The sequence below is a fragment of the Pseudopodoces humilis genome, chromosome 11, assembly GCF_049639895.1.
Source record: "Pseudopodoces humilis isolate 2021_Gansu_Grassland_sample_001 chromosome 11, ASM4963989v1, whole genome shotgun sequence".
NCBI classification, from domain to species: domain Eukaryota; kingdom Metazoa; phylum Chordata; class Aves; order Passeriformes; family Paridae; genus Pseudopodoces; species Pseudopodoces humilis.
The window spans coordinates 21,137,144-21,152,615 of NC_142210.1; the positions used below are offsets into that span (position 1 = coordinate 21,137,144).

At 48.0% G+C, this 15,472-nt stretch overlaps 1 protein-coding gene across 1 annotated transcript in view; it reads left to right on the forward strand.

Moving 5' to 3' along the window:
• Positions 1-15,246, forward strand: part of SLC7A14 (solute carrier family 7 member 14) — a 29,768-nt gene extending 14,522 nt beyond the window's left edge. Inside the window, exons 3-8 of the mRNA XM_005525098.2 lie at positions 3,947-4,183; positions 4,939-5,156; positions 7,050-7,196; positions 8,072-8,280; positions 8,799-9,676; positions 10,881-15,246. Of these exons, the coding sequence (XP_005525155.1) occupies positions 3,947-4,183; positions 4,939-5,156; positions 7,050-7,196; positions 8,072-8,280; positions 8,799-9,676; positions 10,881-11,203 (2,012 nt within the window). The 3' untranslated portion in view covers positions 11,204-15,246. The remainder of the gene's footprint in view (positions 1-3,946; positions 4,184-4,938; positions 5,157-7,049; positions 7,197-8,071; positions 8,281-8,798; positions 9,677-10,880) is intronic.
• Positions 15,247-15,472: the final 226 nt, after the last annotated feature.

Genomic DNA, 15,472 nt, shown 5'->3' on the forward strand with positions numbered 1-15,472 from the left:
AAAAGCCAAGAGCTTGCAATGAGATCCAATGCTTATTTGAGTTCCCAACACAACAAATGAACCAAAATGCTTGTTTTTTATCCAAGGCAGTAGATAGCATCAGTGTCCTTTCCCACTGCCTGCTTTCTCTCCTCTGCAAAGGTTTTGTTGGCTGTGATGCAAACCAAGAGCAAATGGAGTTTGGGTGGGTCTCTGCTAACAAAAACACACTGTCCTCCAAAAGGGGTTTTTTCACCCCAGACATGAGCCTTGCCCCGCAGCAGGAGCTCCTCCCGCCTTTGCCCACAGGAGCCTTCCCGCTCCGCTTTCATCTCCCCTTGCTTTTGTAGCCCTGGGAAAGTGTTTTGTGAGGGATGCAGTGTTTTGATAGTCTCCTTGGCTGCTTCCTCACTTAATCGTTAACGCTGCTGTTGTTTGTAACAGCAACACATTTTTGGCAAGTAAAACCAAGTAAGAATTCAGGAGCCGGACGGACTGTTAGACTCCTTGGGGATGTGATTTCAGCTCTCCCATCGTGGTCACGCCTGGTGTGCCAGGCACTGAGTTTGGGCAAGTGTGCACGAACAGATTTTAAAGAACTTTTCCTTTGTCCACCACAGATCACTAATACAAACCCCACTGCTTGCAAAAGTGAGCCCAGAAGACTTTTGGATTAAAAAGCAAAAAACAAAAACCAAAACCATCCAGAAGGTCATCTGGCTTCCCTGGGAGACAACCATAGGGAAGCCCTGCACTATGGGAAGCCTCTTTGCACTATTAAGCCGGGTTTCAGAAAGGGACTTTTCCAATTTCATCTATCCAATAAATTCCACTTATACCTTTCATTGTTTAAGCAACACATACCCCATCAGGGTACTTACAAACACACTATAAATAATTAAACTGAAAAATTAAATCAATCTCTTTTATTCTATCACTAGAAGACCTTTCATTCATCTCTCAAGTAGAAATCCTTGCCCAGCTTCCCTCCACAAAGCCTCCAGTGCACTGCAGGCTCCTGCCATCAGCTGTGCCTGCCAGCATTCCCCACTTTCACCCCTGTTCATCCAAAACCCCTCCTTAGCAAAACACAGCAGTTTGCATCTCACTCAACCCCATCACCCTCTCCACAGCCTTTTCCACCAGCCATTTCTTGTCCCTTTAGTGATCTTCTCTCCTAAAGCAATAACCTTGCTTGGAGCACAGTGCCACACTCTTACCTGATACTGGGGCAGGAACAGATCAGCAGCAGGTGGGATGCACGATGGAACAGGGGGGAGCTTGAGCATATGCCTCAGTGCTGCCTGGCTGCAGGATGAGGGCTGAGGGGCTGCACCTGCAGCTGCCTGACTGGAGCTGGAGAGATGAGAGTCCTTGCTCTGTGGGAGCTTTCTTTATGGAGTTGCCATGGTGTCATGAAATGCAATGGACAGGCTCAGTGGCTTGATGAAAACTATATGCCTTCCTCAATAAGTTGGCTTCTCCTGGTTGATGAAGCATGGTCCCTCTGGATTTCTTGTGTGGTAGCATGAATCATTTGGAGTTACCTCCAGAGCAGCTGAAAGGCACTCTCAGAAGTTATTTTTCACCTGAAACACCACTGCCACCATGCCAGTGCCCTGTGGGATGTCTCATGGTTCCTGTGTAGCCTTGTGCCAAGTGGCAGTGGCAGGGTCAGCGTCCACATCACGGCCACCACCATGCCAGCACACCAAAAGCACCAGTTCCTTGTGCCACCAGTTGTGCTGCCCAGTGGCTGTTCTGTGGATGGGATCTTGGAAGGACCAAGACCACTCAGCTGTGTTTATGTCCTGCTGAACAATGTCCGTAACTGGATAATTACACCACTGTAATGCCTGCCACACCAATTGCACAAATGTAGCTGATATTCAAGGAAAAGAAATGGTCCTCTGTAGAATGTTTCCTCTTTCAAAAAACCATTGTGTTGTCTTGTTTTCCTCAGAAATTGCAAACCAATTGTCTTGACTGGGGAGAAGAAGATAAATCTGTCTCCAAATTAAACAGTTGTGACAGAGAGGATGTACCCAGCCTCTCTCTGCAGTCCCAGAGCTGGGCTGGCTGTGCAGGAGCACTGGGAGAGCTGCATCCCTCTGGACACAGGGGAACAAGGTGCTGAATAGCTTCAGCTTCCACGGAGTAACTTAGTCTTATTGTGCAGTTAGATTGCATTACTATTATTATTATTATTATTATTATTATTAATAATAATAATAATAATAATAATAATAATAATATAATAACAAAAATAGCAATAATAATACAGTGCAAATGCAGCAGACATTAGTATATATTTTATATATACGTATGTGTGTGTGTGTGATACATGCTGACACCTAATGCTGACATTATCAACCCATTGCTGTACCCAAACCACAGTGAAAAACTTCTCTATTTTGGGATCCTAGCAGAATAATCAAAAACTCCAACATTTTATACATATTCATTTCTTTGCTTTGGCATTATCGTTGTGTATCGATAACCGTCCTCTTCAATCATTATCTTGTCATTGGCTAAAACGAGAGCTGCCTACAAGAAAGAGTGTATATATATATATATATATAAATATAGATATTTTTTTTTTTAAGGCCATCAAAGAGAGAAACTAGATACTTGTCTCTGTCATAGCACCAGATTCATAAATCATTCAGGCCTGTAGTTATCTGTGAACGCCGTACCTTTGCCAAGTGCATGTATTTTTCATCAGCTCTGAATAATGACTGTCAGTAGGGCTGGATGGATGATGGAAACATCTTGTGGCTCCTGTTGGGCTGCTTTACAGAAATCAAGTTTTGAAGAGTCCCCTTGCAAAGCAACCCACATTCAAGTTAAGCAATGAATGGAATATAAAAGTCCTCTAAAAGCAAGAAAAGAAGTACAACCAAATTCAGCTTAAGAGATTCAACAACTCTGTGTTTGTACAGTGTAAAAACAGCACTTAAAGTAAGAGCAGCCACCTCATAACATTTTTATAAATTATTCATTCCCCTCTCTATAAAACTGATTGCAAATTTGAAGCAATTATTATCTTCTAAATGGAGAATATCGGTTGATAGAGAGCTCAATAATTACTATGTGTTTACTCAATGGTAGTAACAGCCTTAACCAATTCACTCTTATGAACTTTACTGGGGTCTTTGGGGCAGGGGCTTAATCAGTGTTAAACGTGCAGGACCCTTCCAGCACTTGTCCTGAATAATATTTAGGGAATTTGAGACTAAGTACATCCATTCCTTTTTAAAAAAAAGTTAATGGTTGTTTTAATACATCAATGTGTCAGGGTCAGGTTTTTATTAAAAATTACCCTGACATAGTAAGCACACGAGGAGTTCAGAAAGTATTAAAGTCTGATGAATTCCCCTCCCAAAAGTTTACAGTTAAATACTTCTTGCTTTTCTTTTCTTCTTCTGCACAGTTAGTTTTGCAAATATTCTTTAGAAGGCTTAAATATAATATTTTTTAAGTGTTAAAATAAGTTATGTTCTCTATGTAAGACGCCTTCAAACTCCTCTTGCCTGGGTATGAACAAGAGCAGGGAGGATCAGGACAGAGCTCATGCCTGGATCTGCAGAGCAATAATACAGGGTGAGTGTTTGGAGATTGGAATCTTGGGGCAGGGAGAAGTGTAACCTTCTGTGAGCCCTCCTGTGGCATTTTCCTCTGGGATGAGGCAGTGCAGCACTGGTCCAGGATCTCATGTAGACATCTGGCTGGTTTGAACTGTGTCTTCTCAAAAAGAAAAACCCATCACCACTTGATTTTAGCAGAAATTTTTCTGGTTTTTAATCCAAGAAACTGGGGAAGGTGGGTCACCATGCAATGTCTCTGTGCTCCTGATGCTAACTGCAGTCCTCCTAGCACTTCTGGGAAGGCAGCACCAAGGCAGCTTTACCTTTTCCATTTCCCAGCGGCATTTTCCTTATGCCGCCTCCTGTTTTTTTCCGAACAGGCGTTTGCTATGCTGAGTTCGGCGTGCGGGTCCCCAAGACCACGGGCTCTGCCTACACCTACAGCTACGTGACCGTGGGGGAGTTTGTGGCATTCTTCATCGGCTGGAACCTCATCCTGGAGTACCTGATCGGGACGGCTGCGGGCGCCAGCGCCCTCAGCAGCATGTTCGACTCGCTGGCCAACCACACCATCAGCCGCTGGATGATCAACAGCGTCGGCACGCTGAACGGCCTGGGTGCGTCCTGCTGTGCAGGGATGCCTCCATTAATTGGGGCCTGAAAAGTAATTGGAAGCTCGTCAGAAGTCAGACATGGACATTAAGCTTCATTCATTATTTACCGTCTGTCTGGCTCTGGTGCTTGGCCTCAGCAGCCTGGCGCACAGGCAGGGTCGGAGGGGATGGGATACGCGATACTTTGAGCCACTTTGGGATGAGCTGGCATTTAGAATACATGCACAGAAACAGTCGAATGGCCGAGGGTAAGGGCAGCACAGAAACACCTTCACCCAGTGCAAACACTCTGCTTGGTCCCCTTGAGGCACACACAGAATTTTGTCAGAGAACACAAGCCGGTGTCTGCTGTACTGCCGGGGACTGGGGACTGTGGTGGTCCTGTATGACCAGCAGTTCCAGCAACAGTCCATGAATCCTACCAGTAAGCAAACCAGCCAGCTGTCCTGTACCTGTGTCATGAAAACTTCATGGCTGATTGATTTTTAATGAGTACTTGGCAGATGTTAAGCAAATTGGGACACAGTCATTGGTTTGCTGCTCTCCCAAAAGTCTAAACGATGTCTTGAGACATCAAGATTTATCACCTTAATTAAACAACTTTGGCTAGCGGAGGCATGGGCCTCAGGAGACCATTTTTACAATGAGACCAAAGAGTTCTGCAAAACTTCAAGGTCTGAAAAGTGCTTAAAATTCCCCCACAGAGCTCCTGGATATTCTGTGGATGGAGAGTAACACATCTCTTTTTTCCCACCTAGGGAAAGGAGAGGAGTCATACCCTGACCTTCTTGCTCTGGTCATTGCTGTCATTGTCACCATCATTGTGGCCATGGGGGTGAAGAACTCGGTGGGACTGAACAACGTGCTCAATGTCATTAACTTGGCAGTTTGGGTCTTCATCATGATTGCTGGTCTGTTCTACATCAAAAGTGACAACTGGGCTGAAGGGCAATTCCTGCCGTTCGGATGGCCAGGGGTAAGTCCTGGGAACACAGAGGGACACACAGCACCTAAGGGCTGCCACACATTCAGCTTTGCTCAAGGTGTACATACCCCAATTCTGCTGCACCCTCCAGCCCTGCTAAATCCACCTGTGCTTTGGCCACGGACCTCCAAATCCCAGGAGTGCAGGCTTGGATTCACACCTGCTCTTTCAACCAAACCCAAAGAGTACGGGAATGCTTTGCCCTTATCTCCTAACTCCTCTTAGCATAAACCCAGAACTTTTCCAAAACGTCCTTCTGCAGAGCCAAACTCCACATGAAAGTATCCCCGAGGAAATGCCACTAATTGCCAGGCAATGGAGCAGAATGCTGTGGCTATCTGAGGCAGGGCGCTCTGGAGAGCTGGCTCAGCCTCTGTGGAGTGGGGAGATACTTTTGTTGGCTGGTTTTCAACAACAATGTTCTCAAGTATTTGTTTTGAGCACTTCATAATGCCACCTGCCAGTACTTACTTTATGGATGTTCCCTCAAAGCTTACTGAGAATTTGGACATATTTGGCTTTTTTAGCTTGCTTGCAATGGTTTTTATCCAAGGATGAACAGAGACTGAAAATATCTCAGTTGGCCTAAGCCCAAGATAATTTCTCAGATTTACACTGCTCAACTCCATCGGGCTTTTGTGCAGGAAAATAAGCAAGAAAGTAAAGTAAACCAAGAATCTTGATTATTGAAAGAGTCCCAAACTGCCATACAGTCCCTGCACCTTCCTCCAGTAAATCAATGCCTCTTTGCCAGAGAACAGCAGTGAGGAGAAGAGCACTGAGGCTCACTGGAGAACAGAGGTCATATTTACCTTTGGGTTGTGCTTGGATTGTTATACTATACAATAGGAGTGAAAAGGAGAAAATAGATAATATCTGTTTTGCTCCAATTCAATGCATCAAATATCTCTTGGAAAAAAAAAAAAAAAAAAAAATTGTAGTTTTAAAAGATAGATGCATACCCAAAAAACTCAGTAGGGCAGTCTCATCCTTCTCAGCTGGTTCATTGCCTCACAAGTTGTTTGTAAAAGTAAATCCACCACCAAGCACAAGTGTGAGATCCCCAGGAGCGTAGGGCATACTTAAAAAGGGTAATTACAGACAGGCCCTGAAGAGGTGAGTTTTACTGTGTGCAGTACTGCTAGACAGCTGAGATGACAGAGGTGTGATGGACAGGAGGTACCCAGCAAGCTGTCAGGCTTTCACAGCTCCAAATCAGCTCACTCACAGCCAGGCAGTCTTTGCCCTGCTCCAGCACTCCTCTCTTATAAATATCCTCGCTAATATTGTATATTTTAAAAAAAATCACATTAAAAAAATAACCAAACAGTACAAATAATTCCTCATCCAAGTGCTCCAATGTGTGCTCCTAACCTGTCTGCAGCTTCCAAGCAAAACAGAGGTTATTTGGGAAGCGGCTCACATCTGACGGCTGCTGCTCTCTCCTGCTTCCTCTCTGAGCGGATCTTGCTGCCACATGAGACATCTTGCTAAGGCAGAAAGTGTAAACATGTTCAAGATCTCTACTCATAAAAATGGATTTGGGGTGGAGGATTGTGAAAGCAAACCTGAAATTGGTTGATTGTCTTCTCTGTCACCAGCAGGATCTCCCAGCAGATTCAGGCAATGCGCAGGCACGGGTTTATGGGGTGAGCTGCAGGTGCCTCTAATGGCTCAGCTCACAGGTTGAAATCTTTTCCCCAGACCAGATCTGTGATCCCCAGGGTCAGTCCCCAGAGCTACATGTACACCCCCTGACCTGTGGCCACTCACCCTTTAGCTCAGACAAGCCACAACAGGGCTGCTCCATTTTTGCTCAGCTCCCTCTCCCTGGCTGGGTGCCAGCCTCCCTCCTGGCACCCAGATGTCTGATCCTCCTCACAGGTGCTCAAGGGGGCTGCAACCTGTTTCTACGCCTTCATTGGCTTTGACATCATTGCTACCACAGGAGAAGAGGCGAAGAATCCCAACACCTCCATCCCCTACGCCATCACAGCCTCACTCGTCACGTGCCTGACAGCTTATGTATCTGTAAGTAGTTCCCACACAGGTGTGAATGTAGATAAATATGTATGTCTGCATATATATGTATATATCTACTATGTGAGTCCCTTCTGGGCACCGGCACAGTGCCTGCCAAAGCTCCTCTCCATTTGTCCCCAGGCTCCTGTCACCTGACAAGACCTCTCTGCCAGCTGCAGGGACGTGGTGGCAGGCAGTTTTTTTCTCATCCTCATCCACAGCTATTTTTGCACCCAGGAGAGAAGCAAAGAAGAAGGAGCAGCAGCATTGCAGCATCCTTTCTCCTTGTTTCTGGGAAAAGCAGCAGTGCCTCTGCTGGAGATATGGGATAGGATCCAAGTGAGGGGAAGGATAAGCAGGGATGGCTGTGTGAGATTGCACTGCTCTGCACCCCAATAAAAACATGCCTGTGCTCAGAGATTTTCCTTGCAAAAGAGCAAATATTAGCGATGGAGGAGAAAAAACACTGTTCTAATCATTTCAAAGAAACTCACCTACTACCTCTCCTGCATGGGAGTGGGCTTCTCATGAAAACAAATTCTTTGACACAAACAGGGCCAGTGTTGCTCCAAGCAATGCAATCTGGATTTGGGCTCTGGCCCAGCAATATTTCCCACACAGGAATGCAGCCAAAGTGAGTGTTACTAACCTTGCCAGTCCCACCAGCCTCACCAGTCCCATTTGACTCCTGCACCACCTCTGGAGCAAGGTTCAAGCATCCCTTTCTTGCCTTTGGGTAGCAGAGACTAAGTGAATTAACCACCCTACAGCAAGGTGCAAACAGACCTAACTCTAGCATTTTGCATCCCCTCCACCTTGAGAGTCCCCAACAGCACTCAGTGCTGATGCTGACACCCCTGTCCTGCTCCTCTTGCCTTGCCCAGGTGAGCATGATCCTCACACTGATGGTGCCCTACGATGCCATCGACACCGAGTCCCCACTGATGGAAATGTTCGTGGTCCATGGCTTCTATGCAGCCAAATTCATCGTTGCCATCGGGTCCGTGGCTGGGCTGACTGTCAGCTTGCTGGGCTCCCTCTTCCCAATGCCCAGAGTCATTTATGCCATGGCTGGAGATGGGCTGCTCTTCAGGTCAGTCATGCCCATGCTGGCATTTATTTTTAGCCTCTGAGTATCTGAGAGGAAATTGTGCTGGTGGGTTTGGGGGTCCCAACATGCCAACAGTGTTGTCACTACAGGGAGCAATGGGCACACACAGACACAGTGGGTGCAGAATGGGGCACGAGCCAAAGCAATATCCTGGGGGAAAATATCCTACAGCTTCTCATTTGGTGCTGCTATCTAGCGATTCTGATTATGTGAGGATGAGTGTTTAATTCAAGAGCTACTTGCAAAGGAGAAGCAGTTTATATAGATAAAATCTGGGTGTTTATTTGGAAGTATCAGAGAGCTCATTGCAGAGCTGGTCAGACCCAAATCTAATTCCAGATTCAATTTCAGCAGTGTTGCCAGTCCCCACCTAGAATCAAAGTTCCAAAAATCAACAAGACCTGAAGGGATCCCTGAGACTGTCCCCTGCAACCAAGGAAGGGTTATTGCAACAGGGAACCTCTGTGATTTTGACTTTCTGTGACTGTTCTGTGCTCCAGGTTTTTGTCCCATGTCAGTTCTTACACGGAAACCCCTGTTGTGGCTTGTATCGTGTCCGGGTTCCTGGCAGCTCTGCTCTCCTTGCTGGTCAGCCTGAGGGACCTGATAGAAATGATGTCCATTGGCACCCTGCTGGCCTACACGCTGGTGTCCGTCTGCGTCCTGCTCCTCCGGTACCAGCCCGAGAGCGACATCGACGGCTTCGTCAAATTCCTCTCCGAGGAGCACACCAAGAAGAAGGAGGGCATCCTGGCTGACTGTGAGAAGGAAGCTTGCTCCCCCGGGAGCGAAGGAGAGGAGTTCTCTGGCCCACCCACCAACACGTGCGGGGCAAAAAATCTGCCGTCACTAGGAGATAACGAGATGCTAATTGGGAAATCCGATAAATCCGCCTACAACGTGAATCACCCCAATTACGGCACCGTTGACATGACCTCAGGGATAGAGGCAGATGAGTCTGAGAACATCTATCTCATCAAGCTGAAGAAGCTGATTGGCCCTCGGTACTACACGATGCGGATCCACCTCGGGCTGCCGGGTAAAATGGATCGCCCAACAGCGGCCACCGGCCACACGGTCACCACCTGTGTGCTCCTGCTCTTTGTCCTGATGTTCATCTTCTGCTCCTTCATAATTTTTGGGTCAGACTACATCTCTGAGCAGAGCTGGTGGGCTGTCCTCCTGGTTGTGCTGATGATCCTGCTCATCGCTGTGCTGGTGTTTGTGATCTTGCAGCAGCCAGAAAACCCCAAGAAGCTGCCCTACATGGCCCCGTGTCTGCCCTTCGTCCCTGCCTTTGCCATGCTGGTGAATATCTATCTCATGCTGAAGCTCTCCACAGTCACATGGATCCGATTTGCTGTCTGGTGTTTTGTGGGTGAGTCCCAGGTTCATTTATTTTAATTTTTTCACTGACACTCTTTCGGAAGGGTGTTGTTAATAACAATTTCCCTAATGGGAGTGCATAGGCTGATGCCTGGGACATACCCAGTCCTTCTCACCTGCCCCTTGTCATCCTGAAGTTCTTAGAAATCTCATTTTATCCAGCCCTCGAACAACATATAAAAGGAAAATTACACCTCCAGAAAACATCAGTTTCATGGAAGAGAATAACTCCATGCAAAGGTGACTATTTTGATGGCTTTTTTGATGCAAAGTAGGCGGGTCCTGGAAATTGCCTTGCAGGCAGGTTTTGTGCAGAAATCAGCCTGATTTCTTGCTATGTCACCCACATGAGCTCTTCAGCAGCCCACACCAGTATTTCAGCACTGCTTTTCCAAAGCCCAGAGCTTCCCAATCCCAGAAGCCCTGGGAAAATCAGATCTGTAGACTGTATCTCCTTTTAACCCAAGCTCTTATCTTCAGGGTAGGAGCATCTTAGGACTTACAGACTCTGCTGTGGACCCTTTTTTTTCCAAATTTAGGCTTTCTGACACATAACTAGGAGTCCAGCATATCCATAGTGCATTACATTCTGACCCACTTACTCCACAAAGCAAAGAGAAATAAAGTAGTTCTCACAGCTTGTCCAAGCTGAGCCATTGGGCAGGAGCTGCCATCTGAATTTTGGGGCTGGAGAAGACATACTCAGTGATTTTTTGGCCCTTGAAGGCAATACGTGAAGCTGTAAATCCAGGGAAAGTCTTACCTGGAAGAAAAGATTACTCCAAAGCATCAGTTTAATCTGCTGTAATTAAGCACTTTGCCCTGTGGGTACAACTAATACCTCTTGAGCTGCTTGCAAAGGCAAAGAGTCAATTAAAGCACTGCATTAGGTGTGATGAGCTCCACCAGCCCATCCATGGCTGTTGGGGATGGGACATCCCATTGGTTTTTCTGGCAGAGATGTGTATTCCTGATTTAACCTCACATCAGTCCCTCATGGCTAGTCCATGGCATGTGGAGTCTGGATTTCTCTGTGCAGATGTCTGGGGTAGGTTAATCCCGTGATCCATTGGAAATCAGATCTCTGGATATATTTGCTGCCAGTGAAAGCATTTGTGCAGGAAGGTGACATCAGGTAGGGCTAGTGGAACTAGTGGGTAGTTTGGGTCCAACCCTTTCTCTCTTGCCAACCCCAGGTCTGCTCATCTACTTTGGCTACGGGATGTGGAACAGCACGCTGGAGATCAGCGCCCGGGAGGAGGCCCTGCACCAGAGCACCTACCAGCGCTACGACGTGGATGTCGACCCCTTCTCCGTGGACGACGGCTTCTCCTTCGCCCCCGAGGGCGAGAGCTACCCAGCCTGGGGTCCTTCTGAGGACAAGAGCTTCTCCTACCAGCAAATGGCGGACGCCAAGGAAAGCCATCGGACAAGTAGCAGGTCGAAAAGCAAAGGCCGGCACAAACCGCCGTCAGATGCTCTGATCGCCAACGACGAGTTGGACTACTCGCCTGAGTAGCAGCACAGGCAGCGGGGCGCCGCACCGCCCAGGCAATGAGGAAAGCTCCCCATGGCTCCCCCACCCTGCCCCATCTTCCCCAGGTCCTCCACCACCGCCCTGCTCACCACCTACTCGGGACACGCTCTGCGGTTGCCGTTGACCCTGAACCAAAACCACCCTTGGCCCGTCCCAGCTCCACCAGCGGGGTCTCGCTCTGGTGAACGCTGGCTGATCCCCCAGCACCGGCTGCACCAGTGGGGGCAGCGGGGTGGGAGATGTGCCAAACCAGGAGGGTGTTGAGAGGTGGAAGGAGCTGCATGGGATGGACAAGTCAAATTGTCCCTGGGGAAAGTCCACCTGATGGCCGCATCGGTGGGATGCCACTTAAAATTTTTGGCACTTTCTTGGCATGTGTGTTTTTTTCCTTTGAACAACCTAGAAGTGATAGCTGAGTCAGAGGCACAGAGAGGTGGGTAGGTACAAAATGGAGATGGACACACTCTTCCCTGGGAGTAGCTCAGAGATGCATAGTTGGTTCCATCACACAGTTCCATTCTGGCACACTGCACAGAGCAGTGCTTCCCCTACATCCATCCCCACACCCCAAACCCCAATTCTGTGATTCAAAATTAGTCCATGTCTCAGTCCAGCCTTTTAGCCCCAGCATGGCCCAACACCCCAAGTCTGTGGCTGGGAGCCTGATCCCATTCCTGGTCACAGTGAGGGCTGTGACCCACTTTTGGCTCAACACTCTTTGTATGAATGGTCAACGAGGACTGCACATTCCTCTGAATATAACCAGTCTGAGGTTGGGCACTGCTTCCACCACCTTGTGTCTTTTACAAAAATGACTGTGCTGTCATCCCTCCCCATGCTGAGCACCTTCCAGTGCTCACTGCCCTCAGTGCTCCAGACACCCATCCATGCCCTCACAAAACAGCAGCATCCATGGGTCAGCCATGTCTTGGTGGGGCTGGGCCATGGGTAGCAAGTGGAGAGGACTTGGTGGCTGAAATCTGTCTCCCTACTGCTGTCTGCACCTTGTACAATATTCTCTGGTTTTTCCCTTGGCTTGGTGGGTGCTGTATGAAAAACACTGAAATGCTGCTCATTCCCTAAGTGTCCGTATTTCAGTCTGAAACCAAACAGAGCTGGTGGCTCGCAGGGCAGAGGTGGCCAGCAGGTGGATGCTAAAGCCCCCCTGACCATGGCCATGGCCCCCAGAAGTGCTGTCACACTCCCTGCTGCCAGTGTCTGCACACATCCATCAGGCAGCAGTGATGGGGTTTGGTCAGTGACTATCAGCAGGTTTGGTCAGTGACTATCAGCAGGTCCAGTTCTGGAGCTCATCATGCTTCGTGTAAAACGCTGTGGTGGAGGAACATCTTTTTGAACAAACAGTTACCAAACCCATCAGACAGCAACTCCCATCCTCCCCACAACTGCTGAAGGCTGCAGATGGATCTGTCCCAGGGGCTCCAGTGCAGCCCAGACCAACCCCCAGTACCATGGACTGCTGTTGGCATCCCAGGGGACAATTTAACATCAACAGGGGCAGGATTTCCAATATGGAAATATCCTCGTGGATATTAAAAACCATTAATGCTTTGGTACACTGGATGAGGCTCAGGCTTCCAAAACACCTGCCTGGCACCCTCTGTGGGGAAGCAGGAGCGAAGGGTGCCTGGACCTGTCCCCATCTCCATCACTCCTGGGATGCAAAGGCTTGATGGAGACGCTCTGCCTGGGGCTGCAAAAGTTTCACTCCAGCTCCTGTCACAAACAGTGACAAACCACAGTCCTTTTTGCAGTGGAGAAGAACATCCAATTCTGCAGATCTTAACCTGGAGTGCTCCAGGCAAGCCAAGGGAAGCTTGGGCTCTGCAGCAGCTTCAGGGTGGGAGTGAGGATTTGGCTAAAGGACCTGTAAGATTTGCTCTGGCATCGATTCCTGCTGTCCACCCCACCACGCTTCTACAAGCAGAAATCCTGAGTGTGTCCCACTGAAAAGCTGTTGCAATGTGCACTGCTCACGGGCCAGCTCAGGAGACCTCTGCAGTGGTGCTGAGCTCCTCTTGCAACTGTCACTGTTCACCCATGCTTGGCTGCTCTCCTCCTTGATGCCTTAGAAGTACCCAAGAGAGATGGCACCTCGCAGGTCTGGCTTTATGCTTTCAGGGAGAAAGATTGATGCTATTTTCCTACCAGCTCTTGAACGATACCATATCCAAGGCAGTTGTTTTCATCCTGCTTCCGCACGGTATTGGGGCATCTGCTGAGCCACAAACTCATGCCCAAGCACCCCGTTGAGTCAATGCCCGTTCTTCTTGCAGCCTTAATCTCTTGCTACGGAGCAGTTACCAGTGTCTGTCGTCATGTCTGCTCTAGCTACGCCGTATAATTTGGCAAGGGCTTGATCCCTTGCTCTTTGGTGTCTGTAGGAACTTCTCCATTGGATCTGAGCAGCCTTTTGGCTGCCCCCGCTCCCATTCACGCATCCTCCTTCCCCTTCCTGGGGAAGTGCTGGGGCAGGATGGCTGTGCCCCATCCTGGGACCACCAGGGCACAGCATTTGATGCCACAGCACTGTCAGATGTGGATGGGCTGCTGTCAGCCCACACTGTGCTGAGGGTGGGAACTGTACCCTCCTCCTGAGCTGACCACATCCCACCCAACAGAGCTATTTAAGGAGAAGGTGACCAAGCCACAGGTCCTGGGGGTTTGCCAGTGGCCAAGGGCTGGTTTACAGGATCCCTGCTCCCTGTTCCGAATGGCAGCTCCTGAGAGATGTGAGGGTTCAGCCTCTGGGAACTCACGTGCTGTCTCTTGTATCAGCATTGGTCTCTTCAGTGGGCACGAGCAAAGGCTGAGAAGGCAAAATGTCCAGGTGTGTCCATGTCCTCTGGGCACTGCTGGCCAGGGGGCTGGGAAGAGGTGCAAGTGCTTGTTTTGCTGTAACCCCAACTCCAGCCTTTCCCCTGGGTGCCCTGAGGGAGGTTCTCACATCCCTGAGCCGTCAGGAGGACATGGCAGAGCAGGACCATCCTGCTCCCACCTCTGGTGAGAGGCACAAAGCCCCTCCGTGCCTGCCTGCCCTCCACGGGGAATTTGCCCTGAGGGGCCAAATGTAAGGTACAGATGGAGCATAAATACCTCAAACCTTCCAGGCCGACTCTGTAAGATCTCAGCCCCTTCACAAATTCACTCCACACGGTCACAACCTCTTGGTCCGAGGCCCAGCACCCCAGCATCCTTGACATGGCAGCGAAATCACACCCCAAGAACATGGGATGTTGTAAATCCAGCTTGTAAATGACCTTCACTTTGTTTTGTTCGGTCTTTCTGATGTATATCTTGCAGCTTTTTTTTTTTTTTGCAGGTGGTACTTTCTGGTGTAACAATTCTCTGCAGTTCTGGTATGAAGTTGGTGTATTTGTTAAAAGCAGTTTGTTCTATCCATTTTTTTTTTTTTGTGGTTTCCAGAAGCCCATTGGTGCATTGTACAATGGGGTCTTGTAGTGTATCATGAGAAAGAAAAAAAACCATGCAGATATGTTATGGAGTGATTTTTATTTTCAGATGACTGTGTTGTTGACAACTATACATATAATACATATATATAATCAAGATACTAAGAAAAAAATCTAAATTTACCAAAATCTGTATATTTTAATAAATGCATAAAGCTTTATTGTGTGCCTTTACATTTAAAAATCAAAGAGGAACTAAGGGATTTGTAAAGAAAGCCAGAGACAAATGTGTCTTAGAATTAGTTTCCATAGTAATGTAAATCTTTTAAATGAGAGACTAAACCAAAAAGTAATAATAAAAAAAAATTTCCATGTAAATTTTGTTAAGCCAATCAGCACCTGAAGTTCTGATATTTTTTCCACTGCTAAATTGAAGCTAGAGGTGAACAAAATCTTGCTTTAAGTGATTCAAAAAATCCATTTTAGAAGATCTATTTCAGCAGGCTGACTTTGTTATTTACTTGCAGTGTTGTGAGAGAAAATGGTTATCTGTTTACACAATAAAAAAAAAAAAAAGGCAAAAACCTAAAACCTATGACCATAGGTTGACTATTGCAGTACAAAAGCCTGGGGTGCACCAATATCTTCCCACCTGCTGGCACTCACCTTTCTTTGGGGGAACTGGGGTGTCACAGCACTGTCCCCTCCCTGCATGGGGGGGGCAGACACAGCTGCCTGTCCCCTTTGGGGTGCTCAGGGTGTGCCCCACAAGGGCTCCTTCCTGCTGTCCCTCTTATTTGGGTTGTGGGGAGCTGCC